Source organism: Rhodamnia argentea, chromosome 8, assembly GCF_020921035.1.
Source record: "Rhodamnia argentea isolate NSW1041297 chromosome 8, ASM2092103v1, whole genome shotgun sequence".
Lineage (NCBI taxonomy): Eukaryota > Viridiplantae > Streptophyta > Magnoliopsida > Myrtales > Myrtaceae > Rhodamnia > Rhodamnia argentea.
Window position 1 is genome coordinate 23,240,335 of NC_063157.1, and position 21,495 is coordinate 23,261,829.

Genomic DNA, 21,495 nt, shown 5'->3' on the forward strand with positions numbered 1-21,495 from the left:
TTGGATCACTTTGGACATAGCTAGAAAGATTCTTGTTAAAGCTTGCTCCAATGAGCTATTGATAATTTTGTGATATTCTTCTATATCTCCAAGAATCATGTTGGAAAATTAAGATACCCAAAAGTTGCCTTGTTTGGAAGTTCAAGATATCTTTTGTTTAAATTGAAAATATTGTGATTCATGTGATAATTTTGAAATCTTTCCGATAATTGAAAAATATTTCTGAATATACCCAAGATACCAAAATCTTTCAAAATATGATCAATTAGAAAAATCTCCTAGTCCGCAACCGCACACATGAGAATAAGTCTACCTATCAGGCTTTAGATGAAATTATTTTCATAGCGGGTATTTCGAATTTTAGGATCGATTTGTCGGGCTTCGGATCGAAACTTAACTCGAAAAATTCAGCGGTAATAATATTTTTCATTAAAAGGTTCAATTTAAATTCATCCATAAAAACCAAAAATCACAAAAAAAAAATCAGAAAATTTACAAATGAAAAAAATCATTCATGTCTCATCTTTTAATTTCATGTCAGAAAATCTCAGAAAATAAAAAGAATGTAGCAAGATATGGTTTCTTAAAAATCACGTCTTATCAGTTTTTTTAGAAAGATAGGATTTTCTAGAAATCCTATATCTTGGATTGCATTCAATGAAACAAAATCTTTTGAATCCATTAGGATAGATTTTAAAAGATGTAGACATATGGTAACAAGATTTTCTTAAAAATTTGGGTTTTAATGCAAATTAAATTCTAAAACTTTAAGTTAATCTTGAAACAATTCACTCCCATTTCCATTAAGTTTTAATTTCGAAAATACATTAGAAATAAAAAAAATCATAAAAAGAAAATCCAAAAAAATTGCGCCTTTGAACTTCAAGTCGGAATTCGTCAAAATTGCTAAATTGAATATCTTTCACGAAAATTGGTACCGAAAGAGCATTAATTGAAAAATTAATGTAATCAAGTCCCCAACTTAAAATCTCTGGTTCATAGAAATAAAATAGTGCTTCCACTATTTTATTTAGGTTTCTAATCAACCTACCAAAAATGATTAGTGGCAGCTCCGAAAAAAATAAAAAACTTTTGCAAGATAATCATTCGAATCATAAGTCATGATTTGATAGAACTTGGAAGAGTTCGAGCTAAGTTAATTAATCTGATTAATTAATTTGACAATCCATTAACCTAAAATTGGAAAATCGTATTTTTAGGTTGCGATAGTGGCTAAATAAATTGGCCTGAAATTCACCTATTTGGATGGGCTTTTTGGTCATTAAAAGAAGAAGAAAATGCACTTAATTCCAATATCAAACTAAATTCCCGACGTGATGCCAATTTTCATTTTAAAAGTTTAAACCGTTTGATGTTGGATTGAACCTAAGACTAAGCGTGCAAATACATAGAAAGATTTGAATTGGAACCGGCTTAAGACTAAGTGTAGAATTAAATTTAAATTCGGTGCCTCCCGCTCCGATACCAAGTAAAATTTTTAGGGTTAATATCATGAAAAATCATAAATTAGTACACTTATGACAAATTTACTTCAAATTATTTTTTTGAGAATCAAAAACCTCAAACTAGTATACCCGTAACAAATTTATCTAGAATTATTTTTTTTCACCACCAAAAACTCCAAATTGGTGTACCTGTGATAAATTTACTCCAAATTATTTTTTTGACCTGCAAAAATCCAAATTGGTACACCCGTCAACCGACACTTATCATCCAACTAAGCAATTTGATAGTAAAATTTAACGAAATCTAAATGAAGATAAATTTATCACATGTGTACTAGTTTAAGGGTTTTGATGATAAAAAAATTTAGTTTGGGGTGAATTTATTACATGTTCACCAATTTAGGATTCTTGATGGTCAAAAGAATAATTTGAGATAAATTTGCCATATGTGTATCAGTTTGAGATTTTTAATGGTCAAAAGAATAATTTGGGTTAAATTTGTCACATGTGTATTAACTTGGGGTTTTTCGTGGTATTAACCCAAATTTTTTGGGCCACTGTCAACTATTCAAACAGTTAAATTGTTAGGATTAGGCACGAAAACACAACGAGATAGAGGGTAAAAGAGAGAAAGAGAAATCGAGATACAATATTTTATCCTGGTTCACTTTTAAAATAGGGTTATATTTAATAGCAGATTTCACTTTAATTAGTACATTCATTTCTCTATTACAACTTTTAGTTATATATAATATTATTTATTTATGGGTCCAAACCAAACTACTAAGCCCTCTAGTGTCCAAGGACCCTCGTGCCTCCATGTCGATAGGGAATATGAACCACACCCAGACAACATTAATAGCAGGAGGTCAATCGGCGGATGTAGTGTTTCCTTCTTCGGCGGAGTTGAAAAGCTCCGACTCTTCTAGGATAGAGTGAAAACTTGGGGTATGAACTCTTCAAGGTTTTAAAAAATGTTCTAGATAATTTTCATTAATCAAATTTGTCTACCTTTCTACATAAATTTGATGATCTTTTATTGCAAAAAAAAGAAAGGGAAAAAGAGTAAAGTCTAATCTAGAAACTAGAATGCATTAAAGTATGTAGAAACTATAAGCGCTTAGGAACTAGAAGCTATTAAAAGGCACAATATTTCCAATGTATGAGGTTGTTCAAAAGAGTCTTGTTGTATGGGAAATGACAAAGTCGTTATGACAAAGTCCAAGATGAGACTCTTACCGGTGAGGGACTTACCGATGAGAGGCTTGTCGATCTTGAATACGGGATTGGGTTGCATCACTTTTGTAGCCTCATCAACAACAGGCAGGCAAAGGCACGAAGTCCTCGCCCAAGGCCTTCGAAGCCCCACTAACTCTAGGCGAGGGCCGCAACCCTCACCAACCAAAATGAAAGAAAAAAACTTTAAAAAAGTAAGCATTATTAAAAAAAATTGTGTCCGTGCCGGCCGTGCAACGTAAGATGCCGGTGTCTACGCTAGTGATTTCCAATAAAAATTGATCGAAGAGACCGAATTGGCACAAATGCGAAATGTTGAGGACTATATTAGTCCAATTAAGATGTTTGGGATTGAATTGGTACCAATGCAGTATGTTTAGAACTTTTTTTTTTATACTCTTTCCCAATTAGTCTAACAATAAATTTATTCCAAGCATTCCATTAGGTTAGTTCTAGTGCAATATGATCTGCCATTTATGAATTGACATGGTAAAAAGCCAACCAATATAATACCAAAATGATACTAGGTTTCTATGACCATACCATACCGCACATGGGGAAACCCAAAAATTCAATTGCAGTGCCCAAGCATAAGGTCGCATAAGTTTTATAAATTTGGATAAGCACTTATTGGCCAAAATGTAAAACTTAGTAGCCTATTAGCCTATTATCCCATTTCCTTAAGGTTTTTCCCAATTTGTTTCTACTTCTTTGTTTGCCAAACTGTGCACGGGTCATACACTTCCGAGATTATGTTATTTATGCCGGTGGCAAATTATAATATTCCATTTCATTTGTCACGATTTTTAACCGGACAGTTTCTAACTTATTAATTAAATAGTGCTTTCTTGGCACCTTGCGGAATAAAAGCTGAATATTTGACAGCGTCTATCGAAGACTTTGTCACGAACAATGAATTATTCTCGTATTCCCACCTCATCATTCGATAATTTCCGATTATGTCTTGCGTACTTATGTTATTGTATTCCATTTGGGCCCTTGAAAGGACTTAGTCTAACAGTAACAACGCAAATCAGCTAAAGACATGACCAGTTATGAAAGGACTTAGTCCATCAGTAGCAACACAAATCAGCTAACGACATATTATTTTGTGGATCGTGGTCTGCTATATAAAGGTGAACTATACGCCAAGGACCATCACAAAAACCCTTCCCTTCGCATGCATGCTTTAGTCTAAGCAATGACCAGAAACCATAACATGTCTTCATCACATTATAGCCTTCTGATATTTCTGATACTTAGCTAAGCTTGCGCTGCTACAGGTGAGAACTTAGACGATGACAATATTCCGAGGCTGAGCGTACACTGCCCAACGTTGGTTTAAGATCCTGCACGGGCGGTTCGAGCTTCTGTGGCGACAAAGGATTTCTAAACTTTCTTTTACAACCAAACGTTCGATCATTTCAACTATAGGCCCGAGAGTTACACCACCTTCAAATAGAGATTCATAATCAATTTCAAGTACTGGATGGCGTGGATTCACATGCCCCGATCTTCGTTTATCTTGGTGCAGAAGCACCCATCAATGGCGACATAGCTAACATCGGGTTCCTCATGGATAATGCGGCTCAATTTAGAGCGTTTATAGTCTATATGGACGCAATATTAATGCTCCATATTATCTGCTGGGTTGCACGTACTTTTTCCCTCATGTTTGGAGCGCATATGTATATATCTACACATTTAAAATCGTAAAGTTGTAATGTTGCAGCATCGATTTTATGGTGAATCAATCCCGTACGGGTTGACATTTGAAGAAGCTTTGAGTGACAACAACACTCTTGGATATTTTAGCTCGGAGCAAGCTCTTGACACCTCAATTTTGATTTTTTCCTTAATCATGCATTTTACATAAAAATGAGAATTATTATTATTATTATTATGATGATGATGATGATGATGATTATTATTATTATTATTATTTTTATGATCCAGGATCCGCTAGTCGTAATCGAGCTTCACCCTTTCCGACGGCGACTATACCTGGAGGGAGGCTGGCCCCACAGCCCACCAGGAAGGGCCCTCCCACGTAAGTCCGAGAAACGCGTTGGGAGAGTTTTGAACCCTTGATCGTGGCTTACACCGGCGCCAAAGGGTTTGATTCTCATCAAACACGCCATGCCCGTGGTGGGTTTATGAGAATTAGTTTTAGTTCTCACTAAAAATAATTAATTAGTTTTCACGCATAACATATTTAATTTAGTTTTTCATGCATTGCGTTTGCATCATTTTGTACCGACGACAAAGATTTGAGCTTAAATTGACGAGTGATCGGGATTGGCATGCATGAGGAAATTCAGCTAAGGCATGGGGGCTTGTGCTGAAATTCTAAGGGAGCTTGGACTTATTTTCAGATTTAATTCAGCTCACTAAATTTTAATTACAAAAGGCCTTTCTACTAAAGTTTATTAATCGAAATAAGGTCAAAGCTTAAGCCCGCATTATGAGAGTTTAACGTAGGTTTTCACTACGTAAACACCTCTAGGTCAGGCATGAGAGGGAGGCCACACATTATATATATACACGGCCACAAAAAGAAGAGGGAGGGACCCAACTACAGAGGGAGCGTCAGCCATTAGAGAGCACGAAGAAGTTTGAGATATGCAACTTTGACCAGAGGAGAAAAAGACAAAAAAAGGGGGGCGGGGGCGGGGGGCGGGGGGTGGGGGGCGAGGGGAGGGGAGGGGAGGGGAAGTGATCCTTCATTATCATTCCGTTTCTGCTCTTCCTATTCTTCTTTTCTACGTTTTCCTTTTCCAGGTTTCATTGGTGGTTTTCACTTGTAGAGACGCGCCAAAGAAGAGAAAAGTCCAGCGACTTTCCTTCCTTTCGCAGCCCTCACCCACGCACGACCACATCATACGAAAGAGGGTTCTCAAGGCCGTTGTTGATCACCATTGAATCAATTCCATAACCATCAAGTTCCGTAGATCGAGCCATCAAGCAACCCCTTTCCCGCAAGCCTGGACACACAGAAATCAGTCCACGAAGAGAGAAAAGCTTCAGCGTATACTGGACCAAAGCATGGCTGAATATGAGATTTTGATTGAGATAAAATCTGATCTTCCTGTTCTTTTTGTTGAACTAAAGAGAGCTCATGTGGGTTTTTGCAGACATGCAGTGAGCTGGTGATCCCTTTGGGCATTACCAGAAACACTATGTTTCCACCAGCACCTTTCAATGTAAATATCTTCAGCAATGCCCACAAAGTTGTGTCCGCTGTCCCGCCGCGGCTGCATTGGGTCACTACCTATTTCGGTGGTCATGTATGTTACTCTACAAATCTAATAAATTTCACTGCTTTTTTCCAACCTTTCGTTGATTAAATTCTGTGCAAAACCAGAAGGAATGGCTTCAGTCATCAACATTCCCAAAGGTTATTATATTTTCGTAGTGTCTGCATTGAGATGAAGATTTGCAGGACATAAAACTTGTTCTGCATAGGTTCGCTAGCAACATTATTTTCTCCAATGGACTTCAAGATCCTTATAGCAGCGGCGGGTATGTGGAGCATCAAGATCAATAATTTTTCTATGAAAATAACACTTACTTCGTCAAGCTTAACTTTGACCCAAAAAAAGAAGAAGCTTAATTCATATACATCAATTCTATTACAGGGTCCTGAAGAATATTTCTAGCACTGTTGTAGCGATCTACACGACCAAAGGTATATGCTGACTTGATTTGTCTCGATAAGAGTTACATATACTCTCTTTGGACTTATAGAAATTAATTTCTTAATTTGATATGCAAAACATTTTGTACATAGGTTCTCGTGCTTTGGACATACTCCTAGCTAAGAAGAGCGATCCTGATTGGTTGGTTGAGCAACGCAAGACTGAGATTGAGATTATGAGAAGGTGGCTCACCACGTACTATGCGGATCTTCGCGCTTTTGGAAATTGATCTCATGTGGGAAAGTAGTGAAAATAAGATGGTAATAAGGTGAGAGAATAAAGGCCAAGAAGTTTATCTTTCTTGTGCAAACTGTTCTTTTTACATAGTGTTGAGCTTTATGTGACTTTGTAATCCTCCATCATATATGTGCACGCGCTTTTGTCTGTGAGCAATGTGAACTTTAAGTTACGAAGGACTGGCATTACATGTATTAATGTCGCACAAAGAAAAAGCTACTTGAGCTTGCTCGATTATAGTTATTTTGTCACGAAACTCGAGCTCGAGCTTGATCTAAAAATGCTCGAATAATGTCCAATACATTATATAATTTGGAGGCTATCTACAAATCTTTTAACTTGATTTTTTTTATTTTATAAAAATAATAGCAACTCGACTAGGCTCGATTAGATTTTCAAGCCTATTGAGCTAAGAATTGGCAAGCTCAAGAACAACTTCACAAGATACTGGAAGAGCTTGAGGTCGAAATTGATTCGAAATCAGCCGAATTAATCTCAACCGAGCCCGAGCTATTTGTAAGTAGCTTGAGTTAGTGTCATCCTAGTTGAATTTGGCATGAGCATGTTCAATCAAATGCTCAAATTGATACACGACCTTTTACTCGATCAACTCGACTCGAGACAAAGTTTAACGTACCCAATGCATTATGAAACATGAGAATAGCTATCTAGAGGAATTTTATCTCACCACGCTCACTTTTGACGAACATATATGGAACTTTGAACTAGACGACTGGAGAAAAGCTTAAAATAACATACTATGTAGGCATCACTTGTCTAAACACGAAACCAATCCTTCTGGTGCAAGTTTTTTTATGAAAAGAAAGCTTCGAGATTTTGATTTGCTTGACGAACTCTCGCACTAGCTTATCACACTTCATATTCGTCCCTTGTGACTGAGTCTTACATAAGACTATTTTATTATTGCTAACTTTGTTATGTTAAGATATAAGTGATTAAGTATTGTTATACTAAAATTTTCCAGCAAATTGCCACTCTCAAACATTAGACAAATTAGGTGATAATTGGGCTAACAAAATAGACATCGTTTGGCTATTTCAGATGTGTCCGAGATGGTGATTCCCGTGATCATCACCAAGAATACTATGTTTCCACCATAACTCTTTCACCTAAAGAGCTTCACCAATGAGTGCAAGAAAAGCTGCGGCTACGGTCATAGAAAAATTCATACATATAGGATACTCACTCTAATTTTTCGTATGTAACAAATGGAACTCTGTTGAATGGAATTTTGGTTATTATCGAAATATGACAGACTCGGTCGATGAGAGTAAAATTTGATCGTTTATCAATAAAAATTATCGTTAATTAAAAAAAATTGAGAGCTTGCCGGTGACATCATTGAAACACACAACGTGAAGTTTGTTGCGTGGAACAAGCGATCGAACAATAAAAAACAGAACAAGAAAATAAATCGGACACCGGATGTACGTGGTCGTTTATAGAGACCTACGTCCACGGGAAGAGCAGCAACAAATTCCACTATAGAGCGAGCGATACAACGGAGATTACAAGCCACACTCGAGTCATTCAAATACTCTCGGTGTTTCCCAGTCCCAATTACATCCAATAACGCACACCGTGTTGAGCTCTCGATTCCTAGCGAAATAATCTCTCAATCTCACAATGGAATCACACGAATCTAATAACAAGATCTAATTGACTAAAAACACACGTACTCTAGTCTTCGATTTCACGCCCAAAGAAGAGTGTTTTGAGGGGCGCATGCTATTTTGAGGACAAAGTTAGTTCCATTAAAAGGTTTAGGATTGAATTGACACCAATATAATCTGTTTAGATCTTTTTTAATGCTTTGTCCCAATTAGTCTACTAATAAATTTATTGCAATTTTTTCATTAGGTTAGTTCTACTGACAATATGATCGGCCATTTATGAATTGACATGGTGAAAAGCCAGCCAATATAGAACCAAAATGATAATAGGTTTCTATGACCATACCATACCGCACATGGGGAAACCCAAAGGTTTAATTTGCGGTGCCCAAGCACAAGGTCGCATAAATTTTATAAATTTTGATAAGCACTTATTGGCCAAAATATAAAACTTAGCAGCTTATAATCCCATTTTCTTACGGTTTTTCCCAATTTGTTTCTACTTCTTTGTTTTGCCAAACTGTGCACTGGTCTTGCACTTCCAGGATTATGTTATTTATGCCGGTGGCACCTTACGGAATAAAAATTTAAATCTAATTTTTTTTGTCATATTTTAATCGAAATTGACGAGGTGTAGGAAATTAACAAAAGAAGAGTTTGAAGATTCAAATCAATCAGAGAACTTCACCAAAAAAAGAAAAATAAATCAATTAGAGTTTAAAAAAAAAGACGAAAAAGAAAGTCATACGATGCGAGTATGCTCCGTTGGCAAAAAAGTCCTTTTCAGGTGGGGGAGCGGAGACCACAATTCAATTCTGACGGGCATGTGGTGATTCCTGAATGCACAACGTGTGTAGAGACAGATAGGACAGTACGGTGGACTTGGGTCCCACGGAGGTTCGGCGTGGCCAGATGTTGGGGTCCACCTGTACTTGTATGGTAGTCGCACTGAACCGTCTGCAGCCTGAGGTAGACAGAAGACGAAGCATGAGTCGATAATTTACTCCGATGTAAAAATTATATCCCACGAATTTGACATTGGATTTACTTTCTCATTTTATTCTATTTTCTTTTTTTCTTCAATTATTTTTTACGATTTTCTTTTGGGGTCAGGAATACTACCCAAGTCCCTTTCATAAGATCCAAGGGGAACATACATATCTCTGAAGTCCCTTATCATCATTGAGCCAGACCATAAAAATGCCCTTAGGTGTCTCACTGTCGGCAAATTTTCAAAATTCTTGAGCCAGACCATAAGATCCAAGTGGATGAATCCAGGAATGTCAAAGGCCCATGGCCACTTGGGACATTTTTTACTCTTTGTTTCTTGCTTGTCGTCCCTTGACAATGAAAGGAAATTGTCATGCTGTGTGTAATTAGGGCGAATTAGCTGGGGGTCAAGTCTTTGCTTTCGGTTGAAGAACGTGTCAAGAAAATCCATTTGAGTTTTCTTGTGTGAAGCTAAAGGTTCTATAAATGGGGCCCAAAATGCTCAAGCCCCCACTCTCTATGCCTTCGGGCACAAGAAATGAAAACCCTATTGAACCATGATTCTAGAATTCTCTTCTCTTTTTTCTTTTTCTTTTTCTTTTTTCTTGTTTGATGGTTCATTTTCGAGGAAATTGTTTCTCGAGATTTGGATGACGGAAAGATACCCGATCGACGGTGTGTATTCTCTGTGAATTTAAAACAAGAAGCTCAAATTGAAAAAAGAAAAAAAGCACACGATTTTTTTTTCTTTTGGTAAAAAGGAAATCACTTTCCTAGAGTTCTTGTTTCTTATATTCTCCACTCTCTTTTTTGAAGTTGTTGTTGTTCCACATCGCCTTACTATAAACTTTATATACTCTTTATATTCATGTGATCTCCCTCCGCTTAATAGCCCGAGTTGGTGGGTTGGACTTTCTAACATCTCTATCCCTCCTTAACTTTTTCTTTCTTTTCTTTTATCATCTAACATCGTTATCCCTCGTCAACTTTTTCTTTTCTTTTCTTTTGTCGCGTAAGTCTCGCCCATGTTCCCGATAAATCTTGTCTACCGTCTCCTGAATATTCTTCATTAATGCTCCTATTCTTCTGCATCCCCAAAGCGCGACCATATATATATATATATATATATATATCGCATTTTATAGAAATAATTTCGTAGTTTCTTTCTTAATTCTTTTTTAATTCTTTTCATTTCGATGCATTTTATAGGAAGACTTTGTCACGAACAATGAATTATTCTCGCATTCCCCCTTCGTCATCCGGTAATTTCCGGTTACGTCTTGCTTACTTTTTGTTATTGTATTCCATTTGGGCCCTTGAAAGGACTACCACGCAAATCACCTAAAGACATGACCAGTTATGAAAGGACTTAGTCCATCAGTAGCAACACAAATCAGCTAGCGACATATTATTATATCGGATCGTGGGTTGCTATATAAAGGTGAAGTACACGCCATGGAACATCACAAAAACCGTTCCCTTCGCATGCACGCTTTAGCCTAAGCAATGACCAGAAACCATAACATGTCTTCTTCACATTATAGCCTTCTGATATTTCTGATACTTAGCTTAGCTTGCGCTGCTACCGGCGAGAACTTAGAAGATTACAATATTCCAAAGCTGAGCATCCACCGCCCAACGTTGGTTCGAGATCCTGCATGGGTGGTTCATGCTTCTGTGGCGACAAGGATTTCCAAACGTTCTTTTACAATCAAAAGCTTGATCATTTCAACTATAGGCCCGAGAGCTACAACACCTTCAAACAGATGTTGGAATATATAAATATTAAACCACGTCTTCTTCTATCGCCTTAAGCTTTTAGAGCAGTTGATCGTGGTCCCATAAAATCTTTGACGGTATCAGAGCATGAGATTCTAAGTTTAAATCTTTCTAGGCCCTTATTTGCCTCCCCAAATGAATTTGTCTACGCTTAATACTAGGCAAAAGACCGGATTAAGTGTGAGGGGGAGTGTTGGAATATATAAATATTAAACCACGCATTCTTCTATCATCTTAAGCTTTTAGAGCGGTTGGTCGTAGTACTGGGTTGACGCGGATTCACATGCCCCGATCTTCGTTTATCTTGGTGCAGAAGCGCCCATTGATGGCGACATAGCTACCATCGGGTTTCTCACGGGTTTCTCTCGGATAATGCGGCTCAATTTAGAGCGCTTATAGTCTATATAGAGGTAATATTAATGCTCCGTATTATCTGCTTGGTTGCACGTACCTTTTCCCCTTATGTTTGGAGCGCATATGCATATATCTACGCATTTAAAATTGCAAAGTTGGAATTTTGCAGCATCAATTTTACGGTGAATCAATCCTGTACGGGTTAACATTTGAAGAAGCTCCGAGTGACAACAACACTCGCGGATATTTCAGCTCGGAGCAAGCTCTTGCCGATTATGCGGTGTTGGAAGCGCGCAAGAGAAATCCGATACCTTTACCCGGGGAGATCACCAAGAGGGAGCCTAAGTTCGAGCCCGTTAACATATCTAGTTGGATCCACCTTCACTCAAAAGCTTAAGCTAATGAGTTATAGGCCAACTTAGATATATTAATCGCTCCACACCACATTAATTCTCCAATGTGGGACTTCTCTAACACAACTTACACGTGCATTCTAATAATTTCCCCCTCACGTGTGAGCTGGAAACCGCGTTTAGTCACCAGATTCCAGATTGAAAGCCCACCAATCAACCATCGGCTCTGATACCATTTGTTGGGAGCGCGCAGCAGAAGTCCGATACCTTTACCCGGGGAGATCGCCAAGAGGGAGCCTAAGTCCGAGCCTATTAACATATCTAGTTGGACCCATCTTCACTCAAAAGCTTAAGCTAATGAGTTATAGGCCAACTTGGATATATTAACTGCTCCACACCACATTAATTCTCTAATGTGAGACTTCTCTAACACAACTTACATGTGCATTCTAACATGCAGAAATCCTCATACACCCGAAGCATAAGTTGAATGCCAAACGATCTCCAATAATCGTCATTGGAGGATCATATGGGGGAAGTAAGTGAATATATTTTCACATAGGAGCAACATTACTACCGCTATAAATTGAAATTAAAGAATATCGCCCACTATTTACTTTAGACAAGACATTGCTGGTTTCCGTTGACCCAGTTATTATAGTAGAATGTAGTAATCATATATATAATCTGCCGTAGGTTCTTGTTCTTGAACTTATCCTGGATGGAGCTTTTCCCAATGAGCGCCAGATATAAATATTGATAGCTTGCACTGAAGGCATTGAAGAAAGTTCCTACCCTCTGATTAAGAGGAAAAACTCAACGCCATATATTCTACATATAACTTAGAAATATGTGTTCCAATATTCACAAATTTAATTTTCAGTGCTAGCAACATGGTTCCGATTGAAGTACCCTCACGTGGCTCTCGGAGCTTTGGCATCATCTGCTCCAGTTCTCTACTTTGACAACATCACACCCCAGGACGCATACTTTTCGGTTGTAGCAAAAGACTTTTTGGTAATCTTAATTTGCTCAATTTATACCTTTTCCTCTTGAGTGCATTTTCTACAATCAAATCGATCGCTTGAACAGTTGTGTGAGTGATTTTTCAGGATACTAGTCCTTCTTGTCACCAAACAATGAGACTATCCTGGGAAGAAATCGATAGAGTTGCTTCTGAGCCTCTTGGTTTCACGAAGTTGAGCAACACCTTCAAAACTTGCAGGTGCAAATATATATTTTCTTTTCATTTTTTAACTGATTCTGAGAATAGTTGTGAAAGTTCTAACTCTATTATTTTCCTTCTGTTTAGTCCACTGCAAAGTTCATCAGATCTCACGAGTTACCTGAGAACACTGTACGCACAAGTTGCTCAGTACAATGATCCATCCACACAACCCTTGAAACTTATGTGCGATGCCATTAATGGAGCTTCTCCAAGAATTGGCATTCTTTGGAAAATCTTTGCAGGCCTTGTTGCCGTCAATGGCAACTTAACATGCTACGTCAATCCCACTTCTGGTGGCACAGATGAAACTCAGTTAGGTTGGACTTGGCAGGTGTGTAATGTGTATTTATCACGAACATATGCGACTTCTATTTTTCTCACTCACTTTTTATCTATTCGTTATGACAATTAATTAGAGGATTATGCTGTCGAGTCAAGTCGAATCGCTTGATTATTTACTACTACAGCTTGGCTCTTCTCAATTATATGCTAACACGTGATAGTGGCGAGCTTGATTTTTGAGGCTCAAGTTTTATGGAATGAAGTGTTATTAGGCTTGAGGTAAATCCGATGCCATCTGCTTATCGAAAAGCAAGTTTTAGTACGAGTTTGCCTTATTAAAACCTAGTTACGAGGCTTGAAAGAAAGTATTAGATGCGTTAAATATGTCTTGAATTTTATGTACCCGGTCCGGTTTATCACCCAATTGGACATATTTTTGTGCGGCCCGAAAAGTGGAGGAAAAATTGAGATTTAGTTCGTGACGTGGAGAGTTGGGCCGATAGGCCCAACTCGGAGCAAGCAAACAAATCTCCTTTGCGGTGCGAACAGATTTGCGTGGGGGTTCGGGGGCAACGCCCTTGAGAAAATTTTTTTGGGCTCTATTTTATACTGCGGCTAGGGTTTCTTTTCGATTTGGTATTGAGGATTTTCTTTATGTGAGAGACTTGTGAGCCGTGTGCTTTTGTTCAGTCGATAAGACCGATTTCTGTAATCTGTACTCTCTTTGATCATAGTGGAATTTCGTTTTGCCTCGCCCATGGACGTAGATCACCTTGATCTAATCACGTAAATCCTTGTGTTCCGTGTTCGCTTTCGCATTTTGTTACAACAAGATGTGTGCTCGTAAGGTTTGTCTCCCCTCTATTGCTATAATGTGATTTTCTAATGTCACAAACTAGACTTGGACTCAAAAAGAATCAAGCTGAGCTTCAGTACATAGTATATGTTAAAATGCATGTGTGAGTTGTGTTAAAAAGTAAGGGGGAGTTAATAATACAAGCTGGCTCATAAATCATTGGTTTAAGATTTTGAGTGAAGGTGGATCGAATTTGATATGTTGACTGGTTCAGAGTGGGTTCTCTCTCAGTTATCTATCCATATTCAAGTATTAAGTTGAGATGCATGTGTGAGTTGTGTTAGAAAAGTTCTCACGTCGAAAAATTTGTATGGTATTGAGTAATTAATAATCCTATTTTTAGCAATAACTCATTGGTTTAACCTCTTGAGTGAAGGTATGTATACCTTGATATGTCGGCGGTACCCGACTTGGGCTCCCTCTTGGTTGCCTCAAATATCAGTTTATTGCTGTGCACTCCAACGATGCACAACATGTTGGAGCTCGAATACGACCCGAGCAGCAGCTTGACCCTTTTACATGATACTTCAATGTACACTAAGAGTGATCTGCGCCATTCTCCGTCATTCAAGTTATACTTCTTTTTAGAGGAATAATCAGATAAAACAGTACAGTATATATGCCAATCTGATCTTCCTGTTCTTTTTGTTGAACTAAAGAGAGCTCATGTGGGTTTTTGCAGACATGCAGTGAACTGGTGATCCCTATGGGCATTACCAGAAACACTATGTTTCCACCAGCACCTTTCAATCTAAATATCTTCAGCAATGACTGCAAAAGTGTGTTCGGTGTCCCGCCGCGGCCGCATTGGGTTCGGTGGTCATGTATGTTACTTTACAAATCTAATAAATTTCACTGCTTTTTTCCTACCTATTGTTGAATAAATTCTGTGCAAATACAAAAGGAATGGCTTCGGACATCAACATTCCCAAAGGTTATTATATTTTCTTAGTTTCTGCATTGATGATGAAGATTTGCAGGACATAAAACTTGTTCTGCATAGGTTCGCTAGCAACATTATTTTCTCCAATGGACTTCAAGATCCTTATAGCAGAGGCGGGTATGTGGAGTATCATGACCAATAAATTTTCTATGAAAATAACACTTACTTAATCAAGCTTAACTTTGACCCCAAAAAGAAAAAATCAAGCTTAACAACAATTCATATACATCAATTCTATTACAGGGTCCTAAAGAATATTTCTAGCACCGTTGTCGCGATCTACACGACCAAAGGTATATGCTGACTTGATTTGTCGCGACCAGAGTTATATATACTCTCTTTGGACTTATAGAAATTAATTTCTTAATTTGATATGCAAAATATTTCGTACATAGGTTCTCATACCTTGGGCATACTTCTAGCTAAGAAGAGTGATCCAGATTGGTTGGTTGAGCAACGCAAGACTGAGATTGAGATTATGGGAAAGTGGCTCACCACGCACTATGCGGATCTTCGCGTTTTTGGAAATTGATCTCATGTGGGAAAGTAGTGAAAACATGATGGTAATAAGGTGAGAGAATAATGTGAAGTTTCATCTTACTTGTAAAAACTGTTCTTTTTACATAGTGGTGAGCTTTATGTGACTTTGTAATCCTCCATCATATATGTGCGCGCCCGCTTTTGTCTGTGAGCAATGTAAACTTTAAGTTACGGAGGACTGGTATTGCATGTATTAATTTCGCACAAGGAAAAAGCTGCTTGAGCTTGCTCGATTATAGTTATTTTGTCACGAAACTCGAGCTCGAGCTTGATCTAAAAATGCTCGAATAATGTCCAGTACATTATATAATTTGGAGGATATCAACAATCTTTTAACTTGATAATTTTTTTATTTTATAAAAATAATAGCAACTTGACTAGGCTCGATTAGATTTGCAAGCCTATCAAGCTAAGAATTGGCAAGCTCAACATCAACTTCACAAGATACTGGAAGAGCTTGAGGTTGAAATTGATTCGAAATCAGCCGAATTAATCTCAACCGAGCCTGAGCTATTTGTAAGTAGCTTGAGTCAGTGTCATCCTAGTTGAAATTGGCTTGAGCATGTTCAGTCAAATGCTCAAATTGATACACGACCTTTTACTCGATCAACTCTGACTCAGACAAAGTTTCACATACTCATTGCATTATGAAGCATCAGAATAGCTATCTGGCGGAATTTTATCTCACCATGCTCACTTTTGACTAACATATATGGAACTTTGAACTAGACGACTGGAGAAATGATTAAAATAACATACTATGTAGACATCACTAGTCTAAACACGAAACTAATCTTTCTGGTGCAAGTTTTTTTTATGAAAAGAAAGCTTCGAGATTTTGATTTGCTTGACGAACTCTCGCACTAGCTTATCACACTTCATATCCGTCCCTTATGACTGAGTCTTACATGACTATTTTATTATTGCTAACTTTGTTATGTTAAGATATAATTGACTAAGTATTGTTATACTTAAAATTTTCCAACAAATTGCCACTCTCAATCATTACAAGTCACATGTAAGACCCATATGATGTAATAATTGAGATCAAGTGGCTTCATATCATGGCCCGGGACAATAGATCCCTCTATATAAGCTGGTGATTAGCTAGTTCATTGTCCCGCCGAGTTTGGAATTCTTCATAAACACACTTCTTGTGCACGCAACAAGCCATGACTCTTTCTCGGCTCTATTTCATCATCTCCTTCATTCTATTCGCAGCTTCGATTTCTGGACACAAACTTTACACTCCGACGCTGAGTCTACAACGCAAAAACTTCCTTCAAGATCCGGAACGTGCAGTTTCGGCATCCGTATCTAACGACTTCGAAACCTTCTTCTTCAACCAAACGCTCGATCATTTCAACTACAGACCCGAGAGCTACACCACCTTCAGACAGAGATACTTGATCAACTCCAAATATTGGGGCAGTGCAAATTCTAGTGCGCCGATCTTTGTTTACCTCGGCGCCGAAGCGCCAATAGACGGAGACTTGATAGGGATTGGGTTTCTGACCGATAACGCAGCTCAATTCGAGGCTCTGTTAGTCTATATCGAGGTTATACATTTGAATTCTACCCTTTTCTTTTGGGTCCATGCATGGATGTTCTTTCTGTCTAATTTCTGCTTCTAACCAAGTAATTAAACTCTTCTTTTCTTGTGGAATCTTTCTGGTCAGCACCGGTATTATGGTGAGTCAATTCCACTTGGGATGAGCTTCGAAGAAGCTCTCAAAGATGCAAATGTTCGTGGGTATTTTAGCTCGGCCCAAACTTTGGCCGATTATGCAGCCATCATCTTGCACGTGAAGCAGAATTTGAAAGCCAGGGACTCTCCAGTTATTGTCGTGGGAGGATCATATGGAGGAAGTAAGTGGAATTGGTGTATGTCCTATCCATAATGGCGTATGGTAGAGAGAAATAATAGGAAAAGGTCCATGAGAAGTTCGACGGGTTTTGATTAGTTGACTATGCAAAAAACCAGTGATATGTGAAAATGATGACTTGTTATTGTCAGTTATTTTCCACAGAAATACTAATTCCTCGTTTATACGAAATAGATATATCGTATCGTTAAAATTTTTTTTGGTCTAAAGTTTCGTTAAATTAAGTTGTTGAATTCTAATAGCTAATGCAAATTTCAGTGCTTGCCTCGTGGTTCCGGCTAAAATATCCACACGTGACCCTTGGAGCTTTGGCCTCATCAGCTCCAATACTGTATTTTGACGACATTACCCCGCAGGATGCATACTATTGGGTGGTCACCAAAGATTTTAAGGTAATTACACCCGTATTATATCTTCTTCTTTTTTGATGTAATAGTGGAGCGTGTGGCACTTCTCAAGCATCCTAAGAATATCGATTAATTGAGGCAAAATCGCCATCAATCCCCTTGTACACACACAAGTTAAGTATACAAGTACACATATTCTCCTAGAAGATGCCGTCGATAGAATTCAAAGGTGTAGTTATTCGTAACCACACCTCAAGTGAGAAAGATATGTAAAATTACCACCTGAATAATGTTTAGAATACTCTTTGCTTTTCATAATTTGGGTTGAACCATGGTCGTTTTGCGCAGGAAGCCAGCGAGACTTGCTACCAAGCTATAGTAGACTCTTGGTCGGAGATCGATAGAGTTGCCCAAGAGCCTAAGGGCACTGCAAACTTAAGCAAGATGTTCAAGACTTGCAAGTATGTGATCTGATGTGTAATACCCAAGTTGCTATAAAAGTATTCCCATCCGATTTCTCAATTTTAGAGGAGTTGAAGCCTTCTCACTTGAGAAGGGGGAGGTGGGGGGTTCAATTCCCCACTTCTCAAGGAAGGGGGGTTGTACTATACTTGAGATTAACTACTACTTCCTTTTCTTGTGTGTGCGTGTGGGCGTAGGCCTTTAAAGAGTGGGGATGAGCTGAAGGATTACTTGATGTCTTTATACGCGGGAGCAGCTCAATATGATGATCCGGCCAGGAATCCGGTGACAGTAATATGCAACGGCATTGATGGGGCAAATGCTACTGAAAATGGCGTTCTCGGCAAAATATTCGCAGGCGTCGTCGCCTATCACGTGAACTCCCCATGCTACGTCAATCCTCCCACTAATGTTTCTGAAACTGATTTGGGTTGGGGGTGGCAGGTAAAATAATTATTGAATTCTACATCATGTTTGGGCATCGGGCCTATTTTAATCGCACCATCCCTCTCTCGAAGTCTTCCTCGTCACAAATTGTGTTAGTGTCTGAGAAAACTTGAAATACTAAAAGGGAGATTTGCTTGCAGAGCTGCAGCGAAATGGTAATGCCCATAGGCATCACAAACAATTCTATGTTCCCGTCATACCCTTTCGTCTTGAGCAGCTTCATTGACGAATGCAACTCCTCGTACGGCGTTGTGCCTCGCCCGCACTGGGTCACTACATACTACGGTGGTCATGTATGATTTTCAGCGACTTTTAGAGAATATAAGTTACGGCTCTTATTTCGATCAGTAGATTAAACTGTTTTCCATGCCCTACCCTTTCATTGTTGTTGCAGGATATAGAGCTAATTCTTCTTAGGTTCGGCAGCAACATCATTTTCTCAAATGGACTCCGAGATCCTTACAGTAGCGGAGGGTATGTAACATCATATGCTCATCTCCACACATTTGAAGAATCAAAATTTTACATCACTTAATCACTCTTAACGGTTCGATCTCTTTTTCAATCTTAGGGTCCTGAAGAACATTTCTGACAGTATCATTGCCGTCTACACAGAGAAAGGTACGTAACCAGGCGATGCATGTACTGTTTGCGACTTGTCCTATGCACCCGTGAACTGCACAAGAGAATAACAAGATCGATGCATATTAAATTTTATTTTGCAATGGATCTTGAATTCTTTCATCTGTGAATATATGTTTTGCAGGTTCCCACTGTTTGGATATACATGCACAGAAGCAAACCGATCCGGACTGGTTGGTCATGCAGCGAAAAACCGAAATCGAGATTATCAAAGGGTGGTTGACCACATATTATGCCGATCTTCTTGCTTTCAAACAATGATATGATGAGTTGTACTGCCATAAATATGGATGGTGAATTGATTCGGGGAAGGCCATTTAGATATCTGATGAGAATAAAAGAATAAGGCCTATGTGTCTCACCATGAAGTTATCCCTGTATTTCTTTGCTCCATAAGAACGAGCTGGTAATCAAGGAAATCAAAATGACTTCACTCAATTTTATATTTAAGCCATGTATGTCGTTCATAATAAGCTTCCAGTTAATTGACCTACATTTACGACTGCTGGTCTTTTTTATTGATTAAGCATAGGTTTTCAATTTAATTTCTACATTTTGTGGCGTGGGTTTATGGAGCCACTTTCAACACAAGAACTTAGGCTCTAGTTCTATTTCCCCTCTCCGTCTTGGCAAATCCATTTTACGTTACAGCTCATGCAAAACGAAAGATATTGAATTTCTCGAACGCCCATCTCCCGCATCAAACTTTGAGATCGGATCGCATGTTTCGGTGTCATCTATTATAGTGGCCAAACAAATTGGCACTTCATTTTAAAATTTTAAACCGTTAGATGCTGGATTTGACCTAAGACTAAGCGTGCAAATACATAGAAAGATTTGAATTGGAACTGGCTTAAGACCAAGTGTAGAAGTAAATTTAAATTCAGTATCTCCCGCTCCGATACCAAGTAAAATTTTTAAGGTTAATATCATGAAAAATCATAAATTGGTACACTTATGACAAATCTACTTCAATCTATTTTTTTGACAATCAAAAACTCCAAACTAGTATACCTGTAATAAATTTACCTAAAATTATTTTTTTTACCACCAAAAACTCCAAACCGATGTACTTGTGATAATTTTACTCCAAATTATTTTTTTGACAATAAAAAATCCAAATTGGTACACCGGTCAACCGCCACTTGTCATCCAACTTAGCAATTTGATAGTAAAATTTAACGAAAATTAAAGGAAGGTAAATTTATCACAGGTGTACTAGTTTGGGGGTTTTGATGGTAAAAAAATTTAGTTTGGGGTGAATTTATTACATGTTCATCAATTTAGGATTCTTGGTGGTCAAAAGAATAATTTGGGGTAAATTGATCACATGTACATCAATTTGATATTTTTTATGGTCAAAAGAATAATTTATGTTAAATTTGTTACATGTGTATTAGTTTGGGGTTTTTCGTGATGTTAACCCAAATTTTATGGGCCACTGTTAACTATTCAAACACTTAAATTGTTAGGATTAGACACGAAAACACAACGAGATAGAGGGTAAAAGAGAGAAAGCGAAATTGAGATACAATATTTTATCTTAGTTCACTCTTAAACTAGGATTATATTTAATAGCATATTTCACTTTAATTGGTACAGTCATTTCTCTATTACAACATTCAGTTATATATAATAGTAGCTATTTATGGATCCAAACCCAAACTACTAAGCCTTCTAGTGTCCAAGGACCCTCGTGCCTCCCCGTCGATTGGGAATATGAGCCACACCCAAACAACGTTAATAGCAGGAGGTCAACCAACGAATGTAGTGTTTCCTTCTTTGGCGGAGTTGAAAAGCTCCGACTCTTCTAGGATAGAGTGAAAACTCTCATAAGTTTTCAAGGGGTATGAACTCTTCAAGGTTTAAAAAAATGCACTAGGAAATTTTCATTAATCAAATTTGTCTACCTTTCTACATAAATTTGATGGTCTTTTATTGCAAAACAAAAGAAAGGACAAAAGAGTAAAGTCTAATCTAGAAACTAGAAAGCATTAAAGTACATAGAAACTAGAAGCACTTAGGAACTAAAAGCTATTAGAAGGCACAATATTTCCAATGTTTGAGGTTGTTGAAAAGAGTCTTGTTGTATGGGAAATGACAAAGCCGTTATGA

At 37.9% G+C, this 21,495-nt stretch overlaps 1 protein-coding gene and 2 pseudogenes across 1 annotated transcript; all 3 read left to right on the top strand.

The window, feature by feature from the left end:
• Positions 1 to 3,903: 3,903 nt before the first annotated feature.
• Positions 3,904 to 6,729, top strand: LOC115735407 (annotated as a pseudogene).
• Positions 6,730 to 10,739: 4,010 nt separating this feature from the next.
• On the top strand, positions 10,740 to 15,588 carry LOC115735406 (annotated as a pseudogene).
• Positions 15,589 to 16,731: 1,143 nt separating this feature from the next.
• LOC115735290 (lysosomal Pro-X carboxypeptidase-like) lies at positions 16,732 to 19,833 on the top strand. Its single transcript, XM_030666464.2, has 9 exons — positions 16,732 to 17,155; positions 17,276 to 17,465; positions 17,741 to 17,874; positions 18,178 to 18,290; positions 18,489 to 18,735; positions 18,879 to 19,031; positions 19,133 to 19,212; positions 19,310 to 19,359; positions 19,505 to 19,833. Exons 1-9 carry the CDS (start codon positions 16,769 to 16,771, stop codon positions 19,639 to 19,641), a joined length of 1,491 nt encoding a protein of 496 aa, XP_030522324.1. The 5' UTR covers positions 16,732 to 16,768; the 3' UTR covers positions 19,642 to 19,833.
• Positions 19,834 to 21,495: the final 1,662 nt, after the last annotated feature.

What these genes read in the sequence shown, in the direction of transcription:
- LOC115735290 (XM_030666464.2), top strand. Translation starts at nt 16,769, where the DNA reads ATGACTCTTTCTCGGCTCTATTTCATCATCTCCTTCATTCTATTCGCA. An exon ending in AAGATGTTCAAGACTTGCAA is followed by an intron (nt 18,291 to 18,488) that starts GTATGTGATCTG and finishes GTGTGGGCGTAG; the next exon opens with GCCTTTAAAGAGTGGGGATG. An exon ending in CTACATACTACGGTGGTCAT is followed by an intron (nt 19,032 to 19,132) that starts GTATGATTTTCA and finishes TTGTTGTTGCAG; the next exon opens with GATATAGAGCTAATTCTTCT.